General features: G+C 36.5%; 1 protein-coding gene across 1 annotated transcript in view; it reads right to left on the reverse strand.

Annotated features, from left to right (window-relative positions):
- LUZP2 (leucine zipper protein 2) overlaps positions 1–20230 on the reverse strand; it is a gene marked incomplete at its 5' end in the record, with an annotated part of 475562 nt that overhangs the window by 113371 nt on the left and 341961 nt on the right. The window contains one exon of the mRNA XM_060105175.1: positions 8611–8673. Coding sequence (XP_059961158.1) covers positions 8611–8673 — 63 coding nt within the window. The remainder of the gene's footprint in view (positions 1–8610; positions 8674–20230) is intronic.

The following is a 20230-nucleotide window of genomic DNA, read 5'->3' on the forward strand; positions in this document are numbered from 1 at the left end:
AGGGTTTAAAAATTAAGGGACAACCGCTTCACGAAATTCCCTTATAGAAGACTCAAATCATCAGAAAATAATCTGACACTTGTTGGATCCATACTTAGGAATTCATGTGGCAATATTCCTGTTTTCAGAAGCAGATACCAGTTGAACACATCTGGTTTCTAGAGAAAATACCAATGAGAACACATGCCATTTTGATGTCAGAGTTTCAAAATGAATGTTATCTGGTCTATCACCAAACACGGCAGAATAATTGTCAGAATTTTGATACAATGGTATAACTATGCTATAGAAATAGTTATCAAAGGAATAACTATAAATTTCTGTCAAATATACTTGAGCCAAGAAACTCTAAGTCAGTTCAATTTTAAATAAATAACTAAATAAATATTAAAATAAATAAATAAAATAGTGATGGTTTCAATCTGTTAATAAATTAGCTTTGCAAATAAATGTTTTGGTAGCCTGGAGTAATTGTCAAACTTCTCAAGGCCTCATTACCCTTATGGTAAAATGGATTCTACAACTTCTCCTCTCTGTCTCATGGAAATTGTAGTGAGGATCAAATGAAATAATGTACATCACAGCACTGGGTAGAGTATAAAATGCTAAATACATATAAGGCATTATTTTTATCAATAGGCTATAAACTTCATGTAGGCAGTAACTTAAATAATTCATTATTGTATTTTAAACACTGAATAACAAACACATAGTTTTTATGAAGTTGGTTTTATTGGATAACTAATAGAAATAGTCACAAAACCAGTATCCCTCACTGGAAATCTAATATGTCATAGTTCTTTTCATAAAACAGCTAGATGTATCCAAATAGAATGCCTCAGAAGATTGGAATGTAGGGAAAAAGATGGATACTGGGACCAAAAACATCTATGCATTTGAAGGTCAGGACATCAGCAAAGATTTTGCAAGTACCAGAGGACAAAGCAAGATGGATTATTCAATATGTGCTACAACTAGTAAGCAATAGAAAGATGGTCAGGAGTTTAGAGAGTGAAGAACAGACAAATAACAAAATGAAGAGCCAGTCACCAGGGAGACCACAGGAAGTAAGAGAAAGAACGAAAAAAAAAAAGGCAGGGGAGAGGATTAGACACAGACCATGAACATGAATGTATATGATAGATGTAAATCCTTTCTCAGTTATACACAATATCTACTTTATTGATGACCTTGGACCATTAACTTTTTAGGCCTCACTTTACACACACACCCGTCCCCCACATTACACACATCATGTGTGTATATACATATACACACACAAATACTCAATGCATCATACGTATATACCTAAGTTGTTTTGAGGAGTAAGCGTGTTTAGTGCTCAATATATATCAGCTGTTATCATTACTAGAGATTTTTTAATTCTACAGATTCAAGGTTACACGTCTAGAATGAAGCAATAAAAATTTTTTAAAGAAACAAATTTTGGGGGCATATTTACCATCAACATATCATATATTATTTTCTATAAATGTATACATACTATAAACATAATATTAAATGAGGACTGACATGATGCTTATGATGCTCTTTAAAGAGAGCAAATGTTAGCAACATGACAGGTGGAAGAGAACCTTCAGCAAAGGCATAAATATATCGGTCTCCACACAGGTAAAGTCAGTCCAGGTAGTTGTCATGGCCAAAATATACGTTCAAAAGGCTTCCCACCCAGAATGTATCAAATCTTTAGCCTATAGAACATGAAAGTGAGTTCAGAAATAATTTCCAATTAAACTCAGCAACGTCTCCTTCTGAAAATCTGGTATCAAAACTCAAACAGTCTCGCATTCCCTACCTCAATAGGCAAGTTGATAAATCTAATTTTTGGTGACTAGGGAGCATTACATAAATGAAGTGAAGTGACCAAAACAACAACAACAAAAGTACGTAAGTGAAATTGAGTGGCTTTCATTTTAAAATAAATGTTTAAGCTGCCCAGTAATCATATTTAGGGCAAATTAAAACAGTAATTTTCATTTTGTAATTTCTCAAACAACAAAGTTTGTTACTGCTTTACTGCATGTATTGTTTAGTAAATTACTGTGATGAACTGAATTGTGTCTCCCTCCAAACTCATATGTTGAAAGCCTATCCCCTAATGTGACTTTACTAGAAGATGGGGCTTGTAAGGAGGTAATTAAGGTTAAATGAGGTCCTAAGGGTGGGACCCTGATATTGTAGGATTAGTGTCCTTATAAGGAGAGACATCAGTGAGCTCTCTAGTGCTCCTCCGTGTGAGGACACAGTGGGAAGGTGGCTGCTGCTAACCAGGAAGAGGGCTCTCACTAGAGACCAAACCCTGCCAGACTTGATCTCAGACTTTCCAGCCTCCAGACTTTGAGAAAATAAATTTCTATTGTTTAAGCCACTGTGTCCATGGTATTTTTTTATGTCAGCCTGAGCAGACTAACATATTTATTTACCTATTTATTTATTCTTGTTTCTTTAATGAGAATACCCAGTTCTCTGGGTATTCCTAAAGTCTTAATTAAACACAACAATTTTTTTTTTCTTACTACACTGATGGGATAGTCAACTGTTATAATTTTCTTAAGGAAGTTCACCTCAGCAAGATGAAGGGCTAGGAGATCCCAACGCTTTTCTCCTCCTCTCAAAAAACCCAGCAAAAATAGTAAAGGAACTATAAACTGATGAAAATATCTCAGGAAAAGCTCTAGACTGCAGTGAGGAAGTAGCAAAAACACTGTAGAGCTCAAAAACTGATGATGGTTGCATAGGAAGCATTTTACCTTCATCACTCCATCTCCCAGTCTAGAGCAGCTTAGTGCCAGGAGGGGTCCCCACAGTATAACTTCACCGCACAGGTAAAAGGAGAGCAGGAGAACCCCTGCAACCCTCACCACTGTGGATTCGTATAGTTTTCACCAACACTGATCCTGATGATGGAGCATCTCAGAGTCTCTGCTGCTGAATCTCCTCCTCAGGGCTGGAGTTATTGTTGCATGAGACCTGCCCTCAAGAGCCCCCAGTAGCCATTCTCTGGGATTGGGATGCCCCAGCATGTTGCCTCATATGAGACTGGAGCTGCTATACTGCTCTGAGATCTGCCTCACTGAGTTCTCAGTTCCCAGCTCTGACTCATCATTTCTGGGGACCAGCTGACTGATGCTCTGAGTCCCACTCTAGGGTCCCAGGTCATAGCTCTGAACTGTTAGTGCCAGGGCTATGCTGCTGCTGGTCTGAGCCCCATTCTCTAGGTCCAACCAGGGATATGTTACTGCTCTTCTGTGACTGCCCCCTGGGGCCAAAGTTGGGACTTCGTTCCATCATCCCAAGACTGTGCTGCTACTGTACCCTGACCCTAAGCCATTGTGTACTCTATCATCCCAGGGTCCATGCTGCTGCTGTATCCTCCCTGCCTGCTCCCAATCTGAGTCACTGTGGAGAGTCCCAGAGACTCAGACTACAGTTCCCCAGAGATCTGCAGATACTTACACAATGGACACCAATGCCATTGCTGCACAAGTGTACCTGTGCCTCAGGACCCTGGTACTGTTGTAGTTCCACATGCATCTGATCCTAGGACTGTGGCTCCACTACTGCTCTGAGTGCCAGCACACCAGACCAGCCAATAAGAGGGATCCCCTTGGCTAGAACATCTTCCCACAGTGAAAAAGGAGAATAGGAGAATCTCAGCAGTCTTTGCCACTCAGGAAGTCAATAACCTTAGCCACCACCACCAACCACAGGACCTCGGCCATCGTGAGCACAGTGGACCCCTACAGTCTGTGCTAACATTGACCTCAGCAGATGGAGATGCATGGAAACTATTCTGCTGTGCTCTTTCAGGAATAAAAGGTACCCTCACAACCACACTTGGGGAAAGTCTTTCCTTACCAAAGCCAGGCCATTTGTGACAACCTAAGTGAAATAAACCAGACAGAGAAAGAAAATACTGTATATTGTCACTTATATGGGGAATCTTCAAAAAAAAAAAGGCTGATTTTATAGGAACAAATAATTGAATGGTGGTTGCAAGGAGCAGAGAGGAGGGAAATGATGTGATGGATGTCAAAGTGTACAAATTTGCATTTATAAGAAGAATAAGTTCTGAGGATCAAAGGTATAGCATGGTGACTGTGGTTAATAACGGGGTATTTATCATTCAAAATTGCTGAGAGTAGATCTAAATCTTTCTCACTACACACACAGAAAATAGTTAACTATGTGTGAGGTGAGGGATGTGTTCATTATTTTGATCTTGGTAATCATTCCACAATGTATTTGTACATCAAATCGTCATGCTGTACACTTTAAATATATATGATTATATTTGTCAGTTATTCCTCATTCAAGTTAAAAAATCCAAACTCCAAAAATAATGTGTATTAGGTTTCAATAACATTACAATTTTTCAATAATTTTAGTGAATTACTTTATAGTTACATACATTCAATAAAAACTACACTTTGAGATAAAAATAAGAACACATTTTTCATCAGAGCATAAATTAGAATCATTATACACACAATTTTAACATTTTATATTGGAGTATAGTTGATTAAAAATGGTGTGCTAGTTTCAGGTGTACAGCAAAGTGATACAGTTATACATATACGTGGATCTATTCTTTTTCAAATTCTTTTCCCATTTAGGTTGTTACATAATATTAAGCAGCATTCTCTGTGCTATACAGTAGGTCCTTGTTGGTTATGCATTTTAAATACAGCAGTGTGTACATGTCAATCTCAAACTCCCTAACTATATCTCCCCTGCCACCCTTGCCCCTGGTGATCATACGTTTGTTCTCTAAATCTGTGAGTCTATTTCTGTTTTGTAAATAAGTTCATTTGTATCACTTTTTTTAGATTCCACATATAAGCGATAACATACAATATTTGTCTTTCTCTATCTGACTTACTTCACTCAGTATGACAATCTCTAGGTCCATCCATGTTGCAGCAAATGGCATTATTTCATTCCTTTTAATGGCTGAATAATATTCCATTGTATATATGTGCCACATCTTCTCTATCCACATATATTTATAAGGAAAAAATTAACTTTTGGTATACATATCATAAAATTATACTTTTAAATTTTTATGAAGAAATTATAACTAAAGGATACTTTTATGTTTTAAGAAAGCAGAATATGTATAATATATAATCTATATTAACATACATATGTTAATCACAAAGCAGATTATGCCTAATACAAAAGGAACTAAACAGAAATACAAAATATTTCAAAATATTGAGTGTGCTCCAAGTGATGGGATTTTAAGTGTTTTTTTTTTTTTGGCCTTATACATTTAGACATGTTTTGAAATTGTTCTATACTGAAAAAATAATTCTTCTGAAATTAAAAAAATAAGTATATGTAAAAGTAAAATAGAGGAGCAAAATGGAGGATAGGTATTCCAGAGAATATCAACTCCAAATTGAATCAAGGAAGATAAAAAGTAACTCAAGTCCTGGGCAAATAATAATCTGCAGGGCCTCAATTCTTTCCTTAGTACAGAATGTTTACTGCTGCTGGTAGCCTTCCCTAATCAAAAGCCAGCTCTCAAACATTAATAAGGACACTGAATTTATCAATATGTCTTGCAATTGTCAGCACATGCCATTATTTTTAAGATAAATTCATGTGCTTTAGCAGCAGCCATTGCTCCTTCAAAGATTATCTTCACTAAAAACCATCAAATCTATTCAAAACTGAATAGATTCTCAGGAAAGTACTTTCAGGGAAATAAAATATTTTGCTACTTATCTCAGGATTCAGCAAGTTATTGCCAAAAATATTTGTGGACTCATTTTAATAGGTGCATGGATGGATTCCTGTGGTCACAGACATTAGCTTCTACTCTCTACTGCCCTGACCTATCTACTTATGTATCCATGTACATACGTATGTATGTATGGATGTATTCATTCATTTATTTAACATATGTTTATACAATGCTTAAAATGTGCACTGTTGATATAAAACTAAGCAAATGAGACGACATAAATGTAAGTTGTCATCAAGATGAGTGGATGAGTACATTATAGCAGAAATTTTTGGTTGCCTCTCCATTAACAATTAGATTTCTTTACTTCTAAAAAGAAGCAACATTTCACAGTAGAAGATGAAAACACCAAAGTCTCACTTTTGCATGGGGTCATGCCCAAGTTTGGGGAGACTTCTCAAAAAATGTTCCTCCTTTAAAAAAATTATGACAGTCCAGGACAAGCATCTCCCCCCGCACCCTTTTCTTCTTTGACTTTGTACACAGGTATATAGTTCTTTAGACACTATCACTATATAATGACGAATCAAAGCTTAGGACAAGTCAGTTATGTGAGGATCATGATATGAAAAAGTCTGAAACACAAACAAACAAAAAACTCTGGGTCCTTGTTGACATTGTTTAGCTACTGAATAAGTTAATTTAACTACTAAAATTGCCATGCTTCTAGAACTCATGTTATTGGAGTTAATAAAAATTAAACAGTGTTTTGGGGCGAGAATATGGGAAGACATCCTAATTTATGCAACTTCATGGTCTATTCATACACAATTCACTTGATTTCATATAAAAGTGCTCTTCTCAAAGTGGCCTAAAATAACAAGGCTTACGAATAATGTCTCATTTTTTCAAGTAATACAGATTTGTAACAAATCTTGATTTTGGTAATTTCTGAAAGTTGATAAATTACTAATCTATATTTAACAACTGTCATATTACAAAGAAGTAAATCATGGAAAATTATTGGATCTCCTCATGCTTTTCTCCCAACTTTTCTTTCTATAACTCTTCAATTTGAGAAATGAAATTTAAAAAGCTTCATATGATCTTCTATCTTACATAAATCTTCCAGGCTAATACCTAAAACTTATCAGCTCTAGGGAGCTTGGAATTCTCTTATTATATTCTTGATCTTATTAAGTTAACCAAACCAGAGAACTAGATGTTTCTTTGCAAATGTGAACACACACAAACACGCACTAGTTTTTTTTTTGCCAATTTCAATTATTTATTATTGATGACTGCAAAAAGCTAAGGCCAAGCTGAATGTAAAAGTTAAGATACCCTGAGCTTAAGAGTCTTAGTATGAAAGATTGAAGGTACACAGGCAAATATCTTGGATTTTATACTTTTATCTTATCTATTTATCACATGCAATGAGCAGTGCTGAGAGTCAGCAGTAAGCATTAATGAGAATTAATTCAAAGTTTTCTTGGTGTGCTGGAGAATATCTTGTTATAGATGAGGGTAAAGGAATGGCAGGAAGTATACTTATGAAAGACTAAATGGAAAAATGTGCCCAGATTCATGACTTGCATGGAATAAGGATTTAATAGATATTGGTTTACATAACAGGAACACCTTTCCATGATTCTAAGCCAAAAATAAATGTGTTGGAGAAGAGTGAGAAGTCATTTCTTACTGTTTTAATCAGAAAAATTAAAGGATTTTCCAACCATTAGATAACGTGAAGAATTTTCTGTACTTTAAACCTGATATTCATAGATTGGGATGATCATTGTAGTGAACACATTTTTGAAAAATAGATATTACGCACAAAGTAATTTGCACTTATTTATTAAACAAATTATTATTCCTACTACTAAGAGCCTAATACTCTATCACTCTACTGCATTTGGGAATGCAGACGGCACAATTAAAGGCACCTGCTTCTATCTCCTTTGCTCAATGGAGATAAAAGGAAATATCTCTATTAGTTTCTTCTTGCTACTATAACAAACTACCATGAACTAAGTGGCTTAAACAACAACACAATTTATTCTCTTTTTGTTCTGAAAGTCAGAAGTTTGAAATGAATTTTATGGAACAAAATCAAGGTGTTGAAAGGGCAGTTTTTTCTGGAGGCTATAGGGGGAAAATCCTTTACATTGTCTTTCCTCCCCCAGTTTCCATGGTTACATAATCTTCTTTTTACTTAGGCAGTCCTGTCTTACTCCTATTAAAAACTTGTGCGATTATACTAGATAACTTAGGATAATCTTCCCATCTCAAGATCCTTAACTGAATCACCTCTGCAAATTCTCATTTGCCATAAAATATAACATTCACAGGTTCCAGGGATTAGCAAGTGGATATATTTGGGAGGCCATTAGTCAGTCAACCATAATGATAGTTTGTGATAGATGTCTACCTATACATAGGCATTGATAGTCTTAAAAAGTATCAATAACCAAAATCAATCAACCATGATTAAACATGAAGACTATAATAAGAAGATTTATATAGGCATCTCTGGAAGTCAAGAATGTAAGTCACCAGTGGACCTCATCTGTGGAAACTTGTTCAGTATATGTTCTCCTTAATGTAAATATACTGAAAGACATGCCTCAATGTTGAATTAAAGTAATTGAAGCATACAAAGGGACTTTAAACACTTTGGAATGAAGCCTGCCTTTGATTAAGAATGTACCTAGGAAACCATATCTGTACTTATCTCCATTAATTAAGTAGGCAATAAAATGAAAACACCTTCAATTCAGTCAAATACAACTTTAATTCTTGTGAAAATCTGGAAATTAAATTTAAGCTAAATGATATTTTAGATAGCTTAGGTATTGAGCTAGCCAGTTGGAGGGGGTAGGGAGGAAGATGCTTACCTTAAATAATAAATCTTTCTTCCCATAACGAAGCTCCTTCAGCTGGGCTTGGATTTTTTTTGACTGTAAAAAAAAAAAAAAAAAGGATTAGTGACTTAATTTCATTTATATTTTCAAAATTGAAGATTAAAATTCTTTTAAACTGCATAAGAATGAATTTTGCAGCCAAAGAAAAAAGAGCTCAACTAGTTTGGAAGTGAAACAGAAAAGCTTAATCTTTGCTTTGGGAGTCAGACATCCAGCTATTCTAGGCAGGAAGAGAAAACCAAAACCTGTTCAAAGGAAGCATATTGTTTAAAAGGTAATATTTTAAAAAAGTGGCTTATTGTTCCTCTCTTCAGCTTGTTCCACTCTCCCTGCCAAAAAAACAAACACACACAGAATTTGAGTCACCTAAACATGTCCAACAATTAACCTTTAGGTGCTAAATATATCTATGGATATGTATGCCTCAGTTTTCACTGCTTATTTTCAATTACATGAATTTTTTAAGATTAAATATGCATAAGATTCAGTTGACAATCAACTTTAAATTTGACATACGTACAAAGGGAAGGTAGCAAGCAAATGTGACATGAGATGAGGGAAGTAGCTAGAATGCTAAGATGCTAAGGTGAAGAGTGTTTGCCCTTTAGAATAATGCACTTGTTAAGAGGACCATTACAAACATAAAAGTACTTATAACAAAGAAATCTTTCCCAGGAGACATGTTTGTTTACTGTTTGGAATATGTTCTGGTGAGCCACAGATGCTGATCTAGCATTCCTATTTTTCCAAAGCAGACTCAATTTCAAGCATTCTAACATTATGATCTCAATTATTTGTCTTTCTACATGTAAGATTATAGGTTCTAATTCTTCAGTAGGATAAAAAGAACACATGCAAATAGATTATCATAGTCACATGAAAATGATATTTGAAAAAATAGTTAAGTGGGAATGCCAAATGGTTTAGTCATTTTGGGAAACTGTTTGGCAGTTTCTTATAAATATAAATTATACAGAAATTCTTTCTTGGTATCTACCTAAGAGAAATTATAATATATACACAAATGTTTACAGTATATTTATTCATAATAGTCAAAAGCTGGAAATATCCCACATGTCCATTAACTGATGAATAATAAACAAATTATGGTACATCCATGAAATGAAATACTAAAATACGGTTAGGCATTTTTAAAAATAAATTAAGTCTGAAACGTAACAATATAGATGTATTTCAAATGTATTAGACTATGTGAAAGAATCCAGTCACTAAAAGCTATATTCTGTATAATACCATATATATGATATTCTAGAAAAGACAAAAGACTAGGGACATAAATCAGGTTAGTAGCTGATGTAGACTGGGGGTTGGTGGTAGAAATTATAAAATATCAAGTGGGAACTTTGGAGGTGATGAAAAATATTCTCTGTCCTGAATACTGATCAAACCCATTAAAGTATATATGATGAATTCTATGTAAATTACATCTCAATAAAATTCTATGTAAATTATATCTCAATAAAATTTAATTTTAAAAGTTGCTGGCCGTAATAGTCACATGTAAAAAATTGAACATTCTCTAGCACCATATACAAAAGTAAACTCAAGATGGATTAAAGACATAAATGTAAGACTGGATACTATAAAACTCCTAGAGCAAAACATAGGCAGGACATAAATCATTGCAGTAATTTTTTGGATCCATCTCCTAAAGCAAAGGAAGCAAAAGCAAAAATAAACAAGTGAGACCTAATTAAATGTAAAAGCTTTTGCACAGCAAAGGAAACCATCCACAAAATGATAAGACAACCTATTGAATGGGAGAAGATATTTGTGAATGATATGACTGATAAGGAGTTAATATCCAACATATACAAATAGCTCGTACAACTCAACATCAAACAACAACAACAACCTTGTTTAAAAATGGGCAGAAGACTAATGAGAACCTACTGTATAGCACAGGGAACTCTACTCAATGATCTGTGGTGATCTAATGGGAAGGAAATCTAAAAAAGCAGGGATATGTGTGTAACTGATTCACTTTGCTGCAGATCAGAAAATAACACAACATTGTAAAGCAACTATACTCCAATAAAAATTTTTTAAATAAGGGGCAGAAGAACTGAATAGATCCTTTTCCAAAGATGAAATGCAGATGGCCAACAGACACATGAAAAGATGCTCAACACTGCTAATCATCAAGGACATGCAAATCAAAACCAGAAAGAGATATCACCTCACACCTGTCTGAATGGCCATGATCAAAAAGTCTACAAATAACAAATGTTGGCAAGGAGGTGGAGAAAAGAGAACCCTAGTACACTGTGGCTGGTATTTTAAGTTGGTGCAGCTACTATGGAAAACAATGTGGTGCTTACTCAAACAACTAAAAATAGAACAACCATATGACCCAGCAATCCCACTGTTGGGTATATATTTGAAGAAAATGAAACCACTAATTCAAAAAGATACATGCACTCCAATGTTCATAGCAGCATTACTTCAATAGCCAAGATATGGAAGCAACTTAAGTGTTCATCAACAGATGAATGGATAAAAAGAATGTGGTATAAATATATACAATGAAACATTATTCAGCCATAAAAAAGAATTAAATTTTGCCATTTGCAATATGGTGGATGGACCTAGAGGGTATTATGCTTAGTGAAATAAGTCAGACAGAGAAAGACAAATACTCTATGTTATCACTTATATGTGGAATCTACAAAACAAAACAAATAAATCTAAATAAAAAAACAGAAACAGACTCATAGATATAGAGAACAAACTAGTGGTTACCAATGGGGAGGAGGAGGTAGGGAAGGGCAAGGCAGGTGTATGGGATTTATAGTTACCAACTATCATGCATAAAATAAATAAGCAACAAGGATATATTGTACAGAACAGGCAAATATAGCCCTTATTTTGTAATAATTTTAAATGAAGTATAATCTATAAAAATATTGAATCCCTATGTTGCACACCTGAAACTAATATAATATTGGAAATCAACTATACCTCAATAAAAAAGAAAAGAGGAAAGTAGGATAAACCAAGTACACCTTCAGTTTAGATGTAGGATTTAATACAGACTTAATTTCTTGGCTATTTTTTGAACTTAGCTTTAAAAAATTCTATCCTGTAATGAAATGGTTGCCAGACTTTAATGTGCACTAGAATCACCTGGAGGGCTTCTTCAAACACAGAATAAGTCAGTGAAACTATTCTATATGATACTGTAAGGGTGGTTATACGTTATATGTTTGTCAAACTCTACGGAATGTAAGCAACTAAGAATGAAACCTAAACTCAACTAGGGACTCTGGGTGATAATGATGTGTCAATGCAGTTTCACTGATTATAGCAGATTTACCGCTCTGCTGGAGGATGCTGCTAATGGGGGGCTGAGTGGGGGCAGGGAGAACCTGGGAGCTCTCTGAACTTTTTGCTAAATTTTGCTGTGAACCTAAAGCTTCTCTAAAAAAATAAAATCTACTTAAAAAACAAAAAATAGAGGAGGAGCTTCAAGACGGTGGAAGAGTAAGATGCGGAGATCACCTTCTTCCCCACAAATACATCAGAAATACATCTACACGTGGAACAACTCCTACAGAACACCTACTGAACGCTGGCAGAAGACCTCAGACCTCCCAAAAGGCAAGAAACTCCCCCACGCACCTGGGTAGGGCAAAAGAAAAAAGAATAAACAGAGACAAAAGAATAGGGACGGGACCTGAACCAGTGGGAGGGAGCTGTGAAGGAGGAAAGGAAGCCCCTTCCACTAGGAAGCCCCTTCGTGGGCGGAGACTGCGGGTGGCGGAGGCGTGAAGCTTCGGAGCCACGGAGGAGAGCGCAGCAACAGGGATGCAGAGGGCAAAGCGGAGAGATTCCGGCACAGAGGATCGGTGCCGACCAGCACTCACCAGCCCGAGAGGCTTGTCTGCTCTCCCGCCGGGGTGGGCGGGGCTGGGAGCTGAGGCTCGTGCTTCAGTCGGAGCGCAGCGAGAGGACTGGAGGCGTGAACACAGCCTGAAGGGGCTAATGCGCCACAGCTAGCCGGGAGTGAGTCTGGGGAAAAGGTCTGGACCTGCCGAAGAGGCAAGAGATTTTTTCTTGACTCTTTGTTTCCTGGTGCGCAAGGAGAGGGGATTCAGAGCACCGCTTATAGGAGCTCCAGAGACGGGCGTGAGCCGCGGCTATCAGCGGGGACCCCAGAGACGGGCATGAGATGCTAAAACTGCTGCTGCCGCCACTAAGAAGCCTGTGTGCACGCACAGGTCACTATCCACACCTACCCGCCAGGGAGCCTGTGCATCTCGCCACTGCCAGGGTCCTGTGATCCAGGGACAACGTCCCGGGAGAACTCACGGCGCACCTCAGGCTGGTGCAACGTCACGCCGGCCTCTTCCACCGCAGGCTCGCCCCGCACTCTGTACCCCTCCCTCCCCACGGCCTGAGTGAGCCAGAGCCCCCGAATCAGCTGCTCCTTTAACCCCGTCCTGTCTGAGCGAAGAATAGATGCCCTCAGGCGACCTACACGCAAATGCAGGTCCAACTCCAAAGCTGAGCCCTGGGAGCCGTGTGAACAAAGAAGAGAAAGGGAAATCTCTCACAACAGTCTCAGGAGCAGCGGATTAAATCTCCACAATCAACTTGATGTACCTGCACCTGTGGAATACCTGAATCGACAACGAATCATCCCAAATTGAGGGGGCGGACTTTGGGAGAAACGATATATATATTTTTTTCCCATTTTCTCTTTTTGGGAGTGTGTATGTGTACGCTTCTGTTTGTGATTTTGTCTGTATAGCTTTGCTTTTACCATTTGACCTAGGGTTCTGTCTGTCAACTTTTATTTTTTTATTTTTTATTTATTTCTTTTTTAGTATAGTTTTTAGCACTTGTTATCACTGGTGGATTTGTTTTTTGGCTTGATTACTCTCTTCTTTCTTTCTTTCTTTTCTTATTACTTATACAACATTTTTTTAATAATTATTTTTTATTTTATTTCACTTTATTTTATTTTATCTTCTTCTTTCTTTCTTTCTTTTCTCCCTTTTATTCTGAGCCATGTGGATAACAGGCTCTTGGTGCTCCAGCCAGGCATCAGGGCTGTGTCTCTGAGGTGGGAGAGCCAACTTCAGGACACTGGTCCACAAGAGACCTCCCAACTCCATGTAATATCAAATGGTGAATATCTCCCAGAGATCTCCATCTCAATGCCAAGACCCAGCTCCAGTCAATGACAAGCAAGCTACAGTGCTGGACACCCTATGCCAAACAACTAGCAAGACAGGAACAAAACCCCATCCATTTGCAGAGAGGCTGCCTAAAATCATAATAAGGCCACAGACACCCCAAAACACACCACCAGACGTGGACCTGTCCACCAGAAAGACAAGATCCAGCCTCATCCACCAGAACACAGACAACAGTCCCCTCTACCAGGAAGCCTATACAACCCACTGAACCAACCTTAGCCACTGGGGGCAGACACCAAAAAAAAAGGGAACTAAGAACCTGAAACCTGCAAAAAGGAGACCCCAAACACAGTAAATTAAGCAAAATGAGAAGACAGAGAAACACACAGCAGATGAAGGACCAAGGTAAGAACCCACCAGACCTAACAAATGCAGAGGAAATAGGCAGTCTAACTGAAAAAGAATTCAGAATAATGATAGTAAACATGATACAAAATCTTGGAAATAGAATGGAGAAAATACAAGAAACATTTAACAAGTATCTAGAAGAACTAAAGAGCAAACACACAATGATGAACAACACAATAAATAAAATTTAAAATTCTCCAGAAGGGATCAATAGCAAAATAACTGAGGCAGAAAAACAGAAGAGTGAAAAGTAGTGGAAAAACTACCACAGAGGAGAATAAAGGAAAAAAGAATGAAAAGAATTGAGGACAGTCTCAGAGACACCTGGGACAACATTATACACATGAACATTCAAATTATGCGGGTCCCAGAAGAAGAAGAAAAAGAGAAAGGGACTGAGAAAATATTTGAAGAGATTATAGTTGAAAACTTCCCTAATATGGGAAAGGAAATAGCCAGTCAAGTACAGGAAGTGCAGAGAATCCCATACAGGATAAATCCAAGGAGAAACACGCCAAGACACATATTAATCAAACTATCAAAAATTAAATACAAAGAAAAAGTATTAATAGCAGCAAGGAAAAAACAACAAATAACACACAAGAGAATCCACATAAGGTTAACAGCTGCTTTTTCAGCAGAAACTCTGCAAGCCAGAATGGAGTCACAGGACATATTTAAAGTGATGAAGGAGAAATACCTACAACCAAGATTACTCTACCCAGCAAAGAACTCATAAAGAATTGATGGAGAAGTTAAAAACTTTACAGACAAGCAAAATCTAAGAGAATTCAGCACCACCAAACCAGCTTTACAACAAATGCTAAAGGAACTTTTCTAGGCAGGAAATACAAGACAAGGAAAAAACCTAAAATAACAAACACAGAACAGCTCAGAAAAAGGTAATAGGAACATACATATCAATAACTACCTTAAATGAAAATGGATTAAATGCTTCAAACAAAAGACACAGACTGGCTGAATGGATACAAAAACAAGACCTGTGTATATGCTATATACAAGAGACCCACTTCAGACCTAGGGACACATAGAGAATGAAAGTGAGGGGATGGAAAAAGATATTCCATGCAAATGGAAATCAAAAGAAAGCTGGAGTAGCAATTCTCATATCAGACAAAATACACTTTAAAACAAAGTATACTACAAGAGCCAAAGAAGGACAATATATAATGATCAAGGGATCAATCGCAGGAAGAAGAGATAACAATTCTAAAGATTTATGCACCCAACACAGGAGCACCTCAAAACATAAGTCAAATACTAACAGCCATAAATGGGAAATTGACAGTAACACAATAATAGTATGGGATTTTAACACCCCACTTTTACCAATGGACAGATCATCCAGAATGAAAATAAATAAGGAAACACAAGCTTTAAATGATACATTAAATAAGAAGGACTAATAGATATTTAGAGGACATTCCATCCAAAAATAACAGAATACACATTCTTCTCAAGTGCTCATGGAACATTCTCCAGGATAGATCATATCTTGGGTCACAAATCAAGCCTTGGCAAATTTAAGAAAATTGAAATCATATCAAGTATCTTTTCCGGCCACAACACTATGAGACTAGATATCAATTACATGAAAAAATCTGTAAGAAATACAAACATATGGAGGCTAAACAATACATTACTAAATAACCAAGAGATCACTGAAGAAATCAAAGAGGAAATCAAAAAATACCTAGAAACAAATGACAATGAAAACACAACGACCCAAAACCTATGGGATGCCTCAAAAGCAGTTCTAAGAGGGAAGTTTATAGCAATACAATCCTACCTAAAGAAACAAGAAACATCTAAAATAAACAACCTAACCTTACACCTAAAGCAATTAGAGAAAGAAGAACAAGAAAACCCCAAAGTTAGCAGAAGGAAAGAAATCATAAAGATCAGATCAGAAATAAATGAAGGAAATGATAGCAAAGATCAATAAAACTAAAAGCTGGTTCTTTGAGAAGGTAAACAAAATTGATACGCCTATAGCCAGACTCATCAAGAAACAAAGGGAGAAAATTCAAATCAATGGAATTAGAAATGAAAAAGGAGAAGTAACAACTGACACTGCAGAAATACAAAGGATCATGAGAGATTACTACAAGCAACTATATGCCAATAAAGTGGACAACCTGGAAGAATTGGACAAATTCTTTGAAATGCACAATGCTTCCAAGACTGAATGAGGAAGAAACAGAAAATATGAACAGACCAATAACAGGAACTGAAATTGAAACTGTGATTTAAAATGTTCCAACGAACAAAAGCCCAGGATCAGATGTCTTCACAGGCGAATTCTATCAAACATTTAGAGAAGAGCTAACACCATTCCTTCTCAAACTCTTCCAAAAAAAAGGAGAGAGAGGAACACTCCCAAACTCATTCTACGAGCCCACCATCACTCTGATACCAAAACCAGAAAAAGATGTCACAAAGAAAGAAAACTACAGGCCAATATCACTGATGAACATAGATGCAAAAATCCTCAACAAAATACTAGCAAACAGAATCCAACAGCAGATTACAAGGATCATATACCATGATCAAGTGGGGTTTATCCCAGGAATACAAGGATTCTTCAATATATACAAATCAATCCATGTGATACACCATATTAACAAATTGAAGGAGAAAAACCATATGATCATCTCAATAGATGCAGAGAAAGCTTTCGACAAAATTCAACACTCATTTATGATAAAAACCCTGCAGAAAGTAGGCATAGAGGGAACTTTCCTCAACATAATAAAGGCAATATATGACAAACCCACAGCCAACATCATCCTCAATGGTGAAAAACTGAAACCATTTCCACTAAGGTCAGGAACAAGACAAGGTTGCTCACTCTCACCACTATTATTCAACATAGTTTTGGAAGTGTTAGCCACAGCAATCAGAGAAGAAAAAGAAATAAAAGGAATCCAAATCAAAAAAGAAGAAGTAAAGCTGTCACTGTTTGCAGATGACATGATACTATACATAGAGAATCCTAAAGATGCTACCAGAAAACTACTAGAGCTAATCAATGAATTTGGTAAAGTAGCAGGATACAAAATTAATGCACAGGAATCTCTGGCATTCCTATACACTTATGATGAAAAATCTGAAATTAAGAAAACACTCCTATTTACCATTGCAACAAAAAGAATAAAATATCTAGGAATAAACCTACCCAAGGAGACAAAAGACCTGTATGCAGAAATTTATGAGACAGTGATGAAAGAAATTAAAGATGATACAAATAGATGGAGAGATGTACCATGTTCTTGGATTGGAAGAATCAACATTGTGAAAATGACTCTACTACCCAAAGCAATCTACAGATTCAATGCAATCCCTGTCAAACCACCACTGGCATTTTTCACAGAACTAGGACAAAAAATTTCACACTTTGTATGGAAACACAAAAGACCCCGAAGAGCCAAAGCAACCTTGAGAAAGAAAAATGGAGCTGGAGGAATCAGGCTCCCTGACTACAGACTATACTACAAAGCTACAGTAATCAAGACAGTATGGTACTGGCACCAAAACAGAAATATAGATCAATGGAACAGGATAGAAAGCCCAGAGATAAACTCACGCACATATGGTCACCTTATCTTTGATAAAGGAGGCACGAATATGCAGTGGAGAAAAGACAGCCTCTTCAATAAGTGGTGCTGGGAAAAATGGACAGCTACATGTAAAAGAATGAAATTAGAACACTCCCTAACACCATACACAAAAACAAACTCAAAATGGATTAGAGACCTAAATGTAAGGCCAGACACTATCAAACTCTTAGAGGAAAACATAGGCAGAACACTCTATGACATAAATCACAACATGATTTTTGACCCACCTCCTAGAGAAATGGAAATAAAAATAAACAAATGGGACCTAATGAAATGTCAAAGCTTTTGCACAGCAAAGCAAACAATAAACAAGATGAAAAGACAACGCTCAGAATGGGAGAAAATATTTGCAAATGAAACAAGTGACAAAAGAGTTAATCTCCAAAATTTACAAGCAGCTCATGCAGCTCAATATCAAAAAGGAAACAACCGAAGCCCAAAATAGGCAGAAGACCTAAGGAGACATTTCTCCAAAGAAGATATACAGACTGCCAACAAATGAAAGAATGCTCAACATCATTAATCATTAGAGAAACGCAAATCAAAACTACAATGAGATATCATCTCACACCAGTCAGAATGGCCATCATCAAAAAATCTACAAACAATAAATGCTGGAGAGGGGGTGGAGAAAAAAGAACCCTCTTGCACTGTTGGTAGGAATATAAATTGATACAGCCACTATGGAGAACAGTATGGAGGTTCCTTAAAAAACTAAAAATAGAACTACCATACGACCCAGCAATTCTGCTACTGGGCATATACCCTGAGAAAACCATAATTCAAAAAGAGTCAGGTACCACAATATTCATTGCAGCTCTATTTACAATAGCCAAGACATGGAAGCAACCTAAGTGTCAAACAACAGACGAATGGATAAAGAAGATGTGGCACATATATACAATGGAATATTACTCAGCCATAAAAGGAAATGAAATTGAGTTATTTGTAATGAGGCGGATGGACCTAGAGTTTGTCATACAGAGTGAAGTAAGTCAGAAAGAGAAAAACAAATACTGTATGCTAACACATATATATAAAATCTAAAAAAAAAAAAAAAAAAAAAAGGTCATGAAGAACCGAGGGGCAGGACAGGAATAAAGATGCAGACATAGAGAATGGACTTGAGGACATGGGGAGGGGGAAGGGTAAGCTGTGACAAAGTGAGAGGAGAGTGACATGGACTTATCTACACTACCAAATGTAAAATAGATAGCTAGGGGGAAGCAGCTGCATAGCACAGGGAGACTAGCTGGGTGCTTTGTGACCACCGAGAGGGGTGGGATAGGGAGGGAGATGCAAGAGGGAAGAGGTATGGGGACATATGTATATGTATAACTGATTCACTCTGTTATAAAGCAGAAACTAACACACCATTGTAAAGCAGTTATACTCCAATAAGGATGTTAAATAAATAAATAAATAAATAAATAAATAAATAAATAAATAAATAAATAAATAAAAGTAGCTGGCCATAGTACCTAATAAACTCCAGGATCCTCATGGGATTATTATATCCTAGCAATCTGTACTGGTACAAAACTCCTCTTTGATAAGTAAAGCCTTCTCATATGTTTAAAATGTACTTTTCCAAGACTACATGGAATGTTTATGAGTCTTGCAGTGAATAAACTGCAACTGTGATTCAGTTTCTTATTACATTCAAAATGTTTCCAACCATGCAAGGTAATGGATTTTGCAAAGTGGGGGACTGTGTTATGATGGTGTTATAATTATTAAATCATCATCTAATGCTGGAATCATCATCAATTAGAGTAGACTCTTGAAAATGTTGTAAATGATACACCCCTGAGAGGTTCAAACACTAGAAACACAGTTTTTCAGAGATATTCCTGTCAGGAGCCAACTGCATTGGCCTATTAAATCAAGAAGTTGAAATAAATAAATAAGGAAATAGAGCAAATGAATAAATTATAATGAACATATTTCAATTTATTTTAACATTATATATTACTGATCTGTGAAACATCTAGGAATATATAAATAAGAATACAGAAATAATATGTCCTCTGAGGAACTGAGATGAGAAAGAAATATGAATCTTTCTTGAATTAAGGGGCTAAAAAATATAGGTAGCCCCAGGTTGTTGCTGTTGTTTGTTTTTCCATTCTTCTGTTTGTTTCTAAACACCACAGACACCTTCTCCTAGGAGACACCTCTTTTTCCTGTACATGGGTGCTGTGGGGACCTGGGAACATGTCAACCATCTCAGAATACAGCTACAATCCAGGTGGTACTTATTCAAAGTTCATATCCACTTGCTTACGCTCTTACATGTAACATGCAGAAACTGCATGCTACATACGCAGTATTTCTAGAAACCTAGCAAATATCAACAATATAAAGAGTTTATTTATA

Source organism: Mesoplodon densirostris, chromosome 7 (assembly GCF_025265405.1).
Source record: "Mesoplodon densirostris isolate mMesDen1 chromosome 7, mMesDen1 primary haplotype, whole genome shotgun sequence".
Lineage (NCBI taxonomy): Eukaryota > Metazoa > Chordata > Mammalia > Artiodactyla > Ziphiidae > Mesoplodon > Mesoplodon densirostris.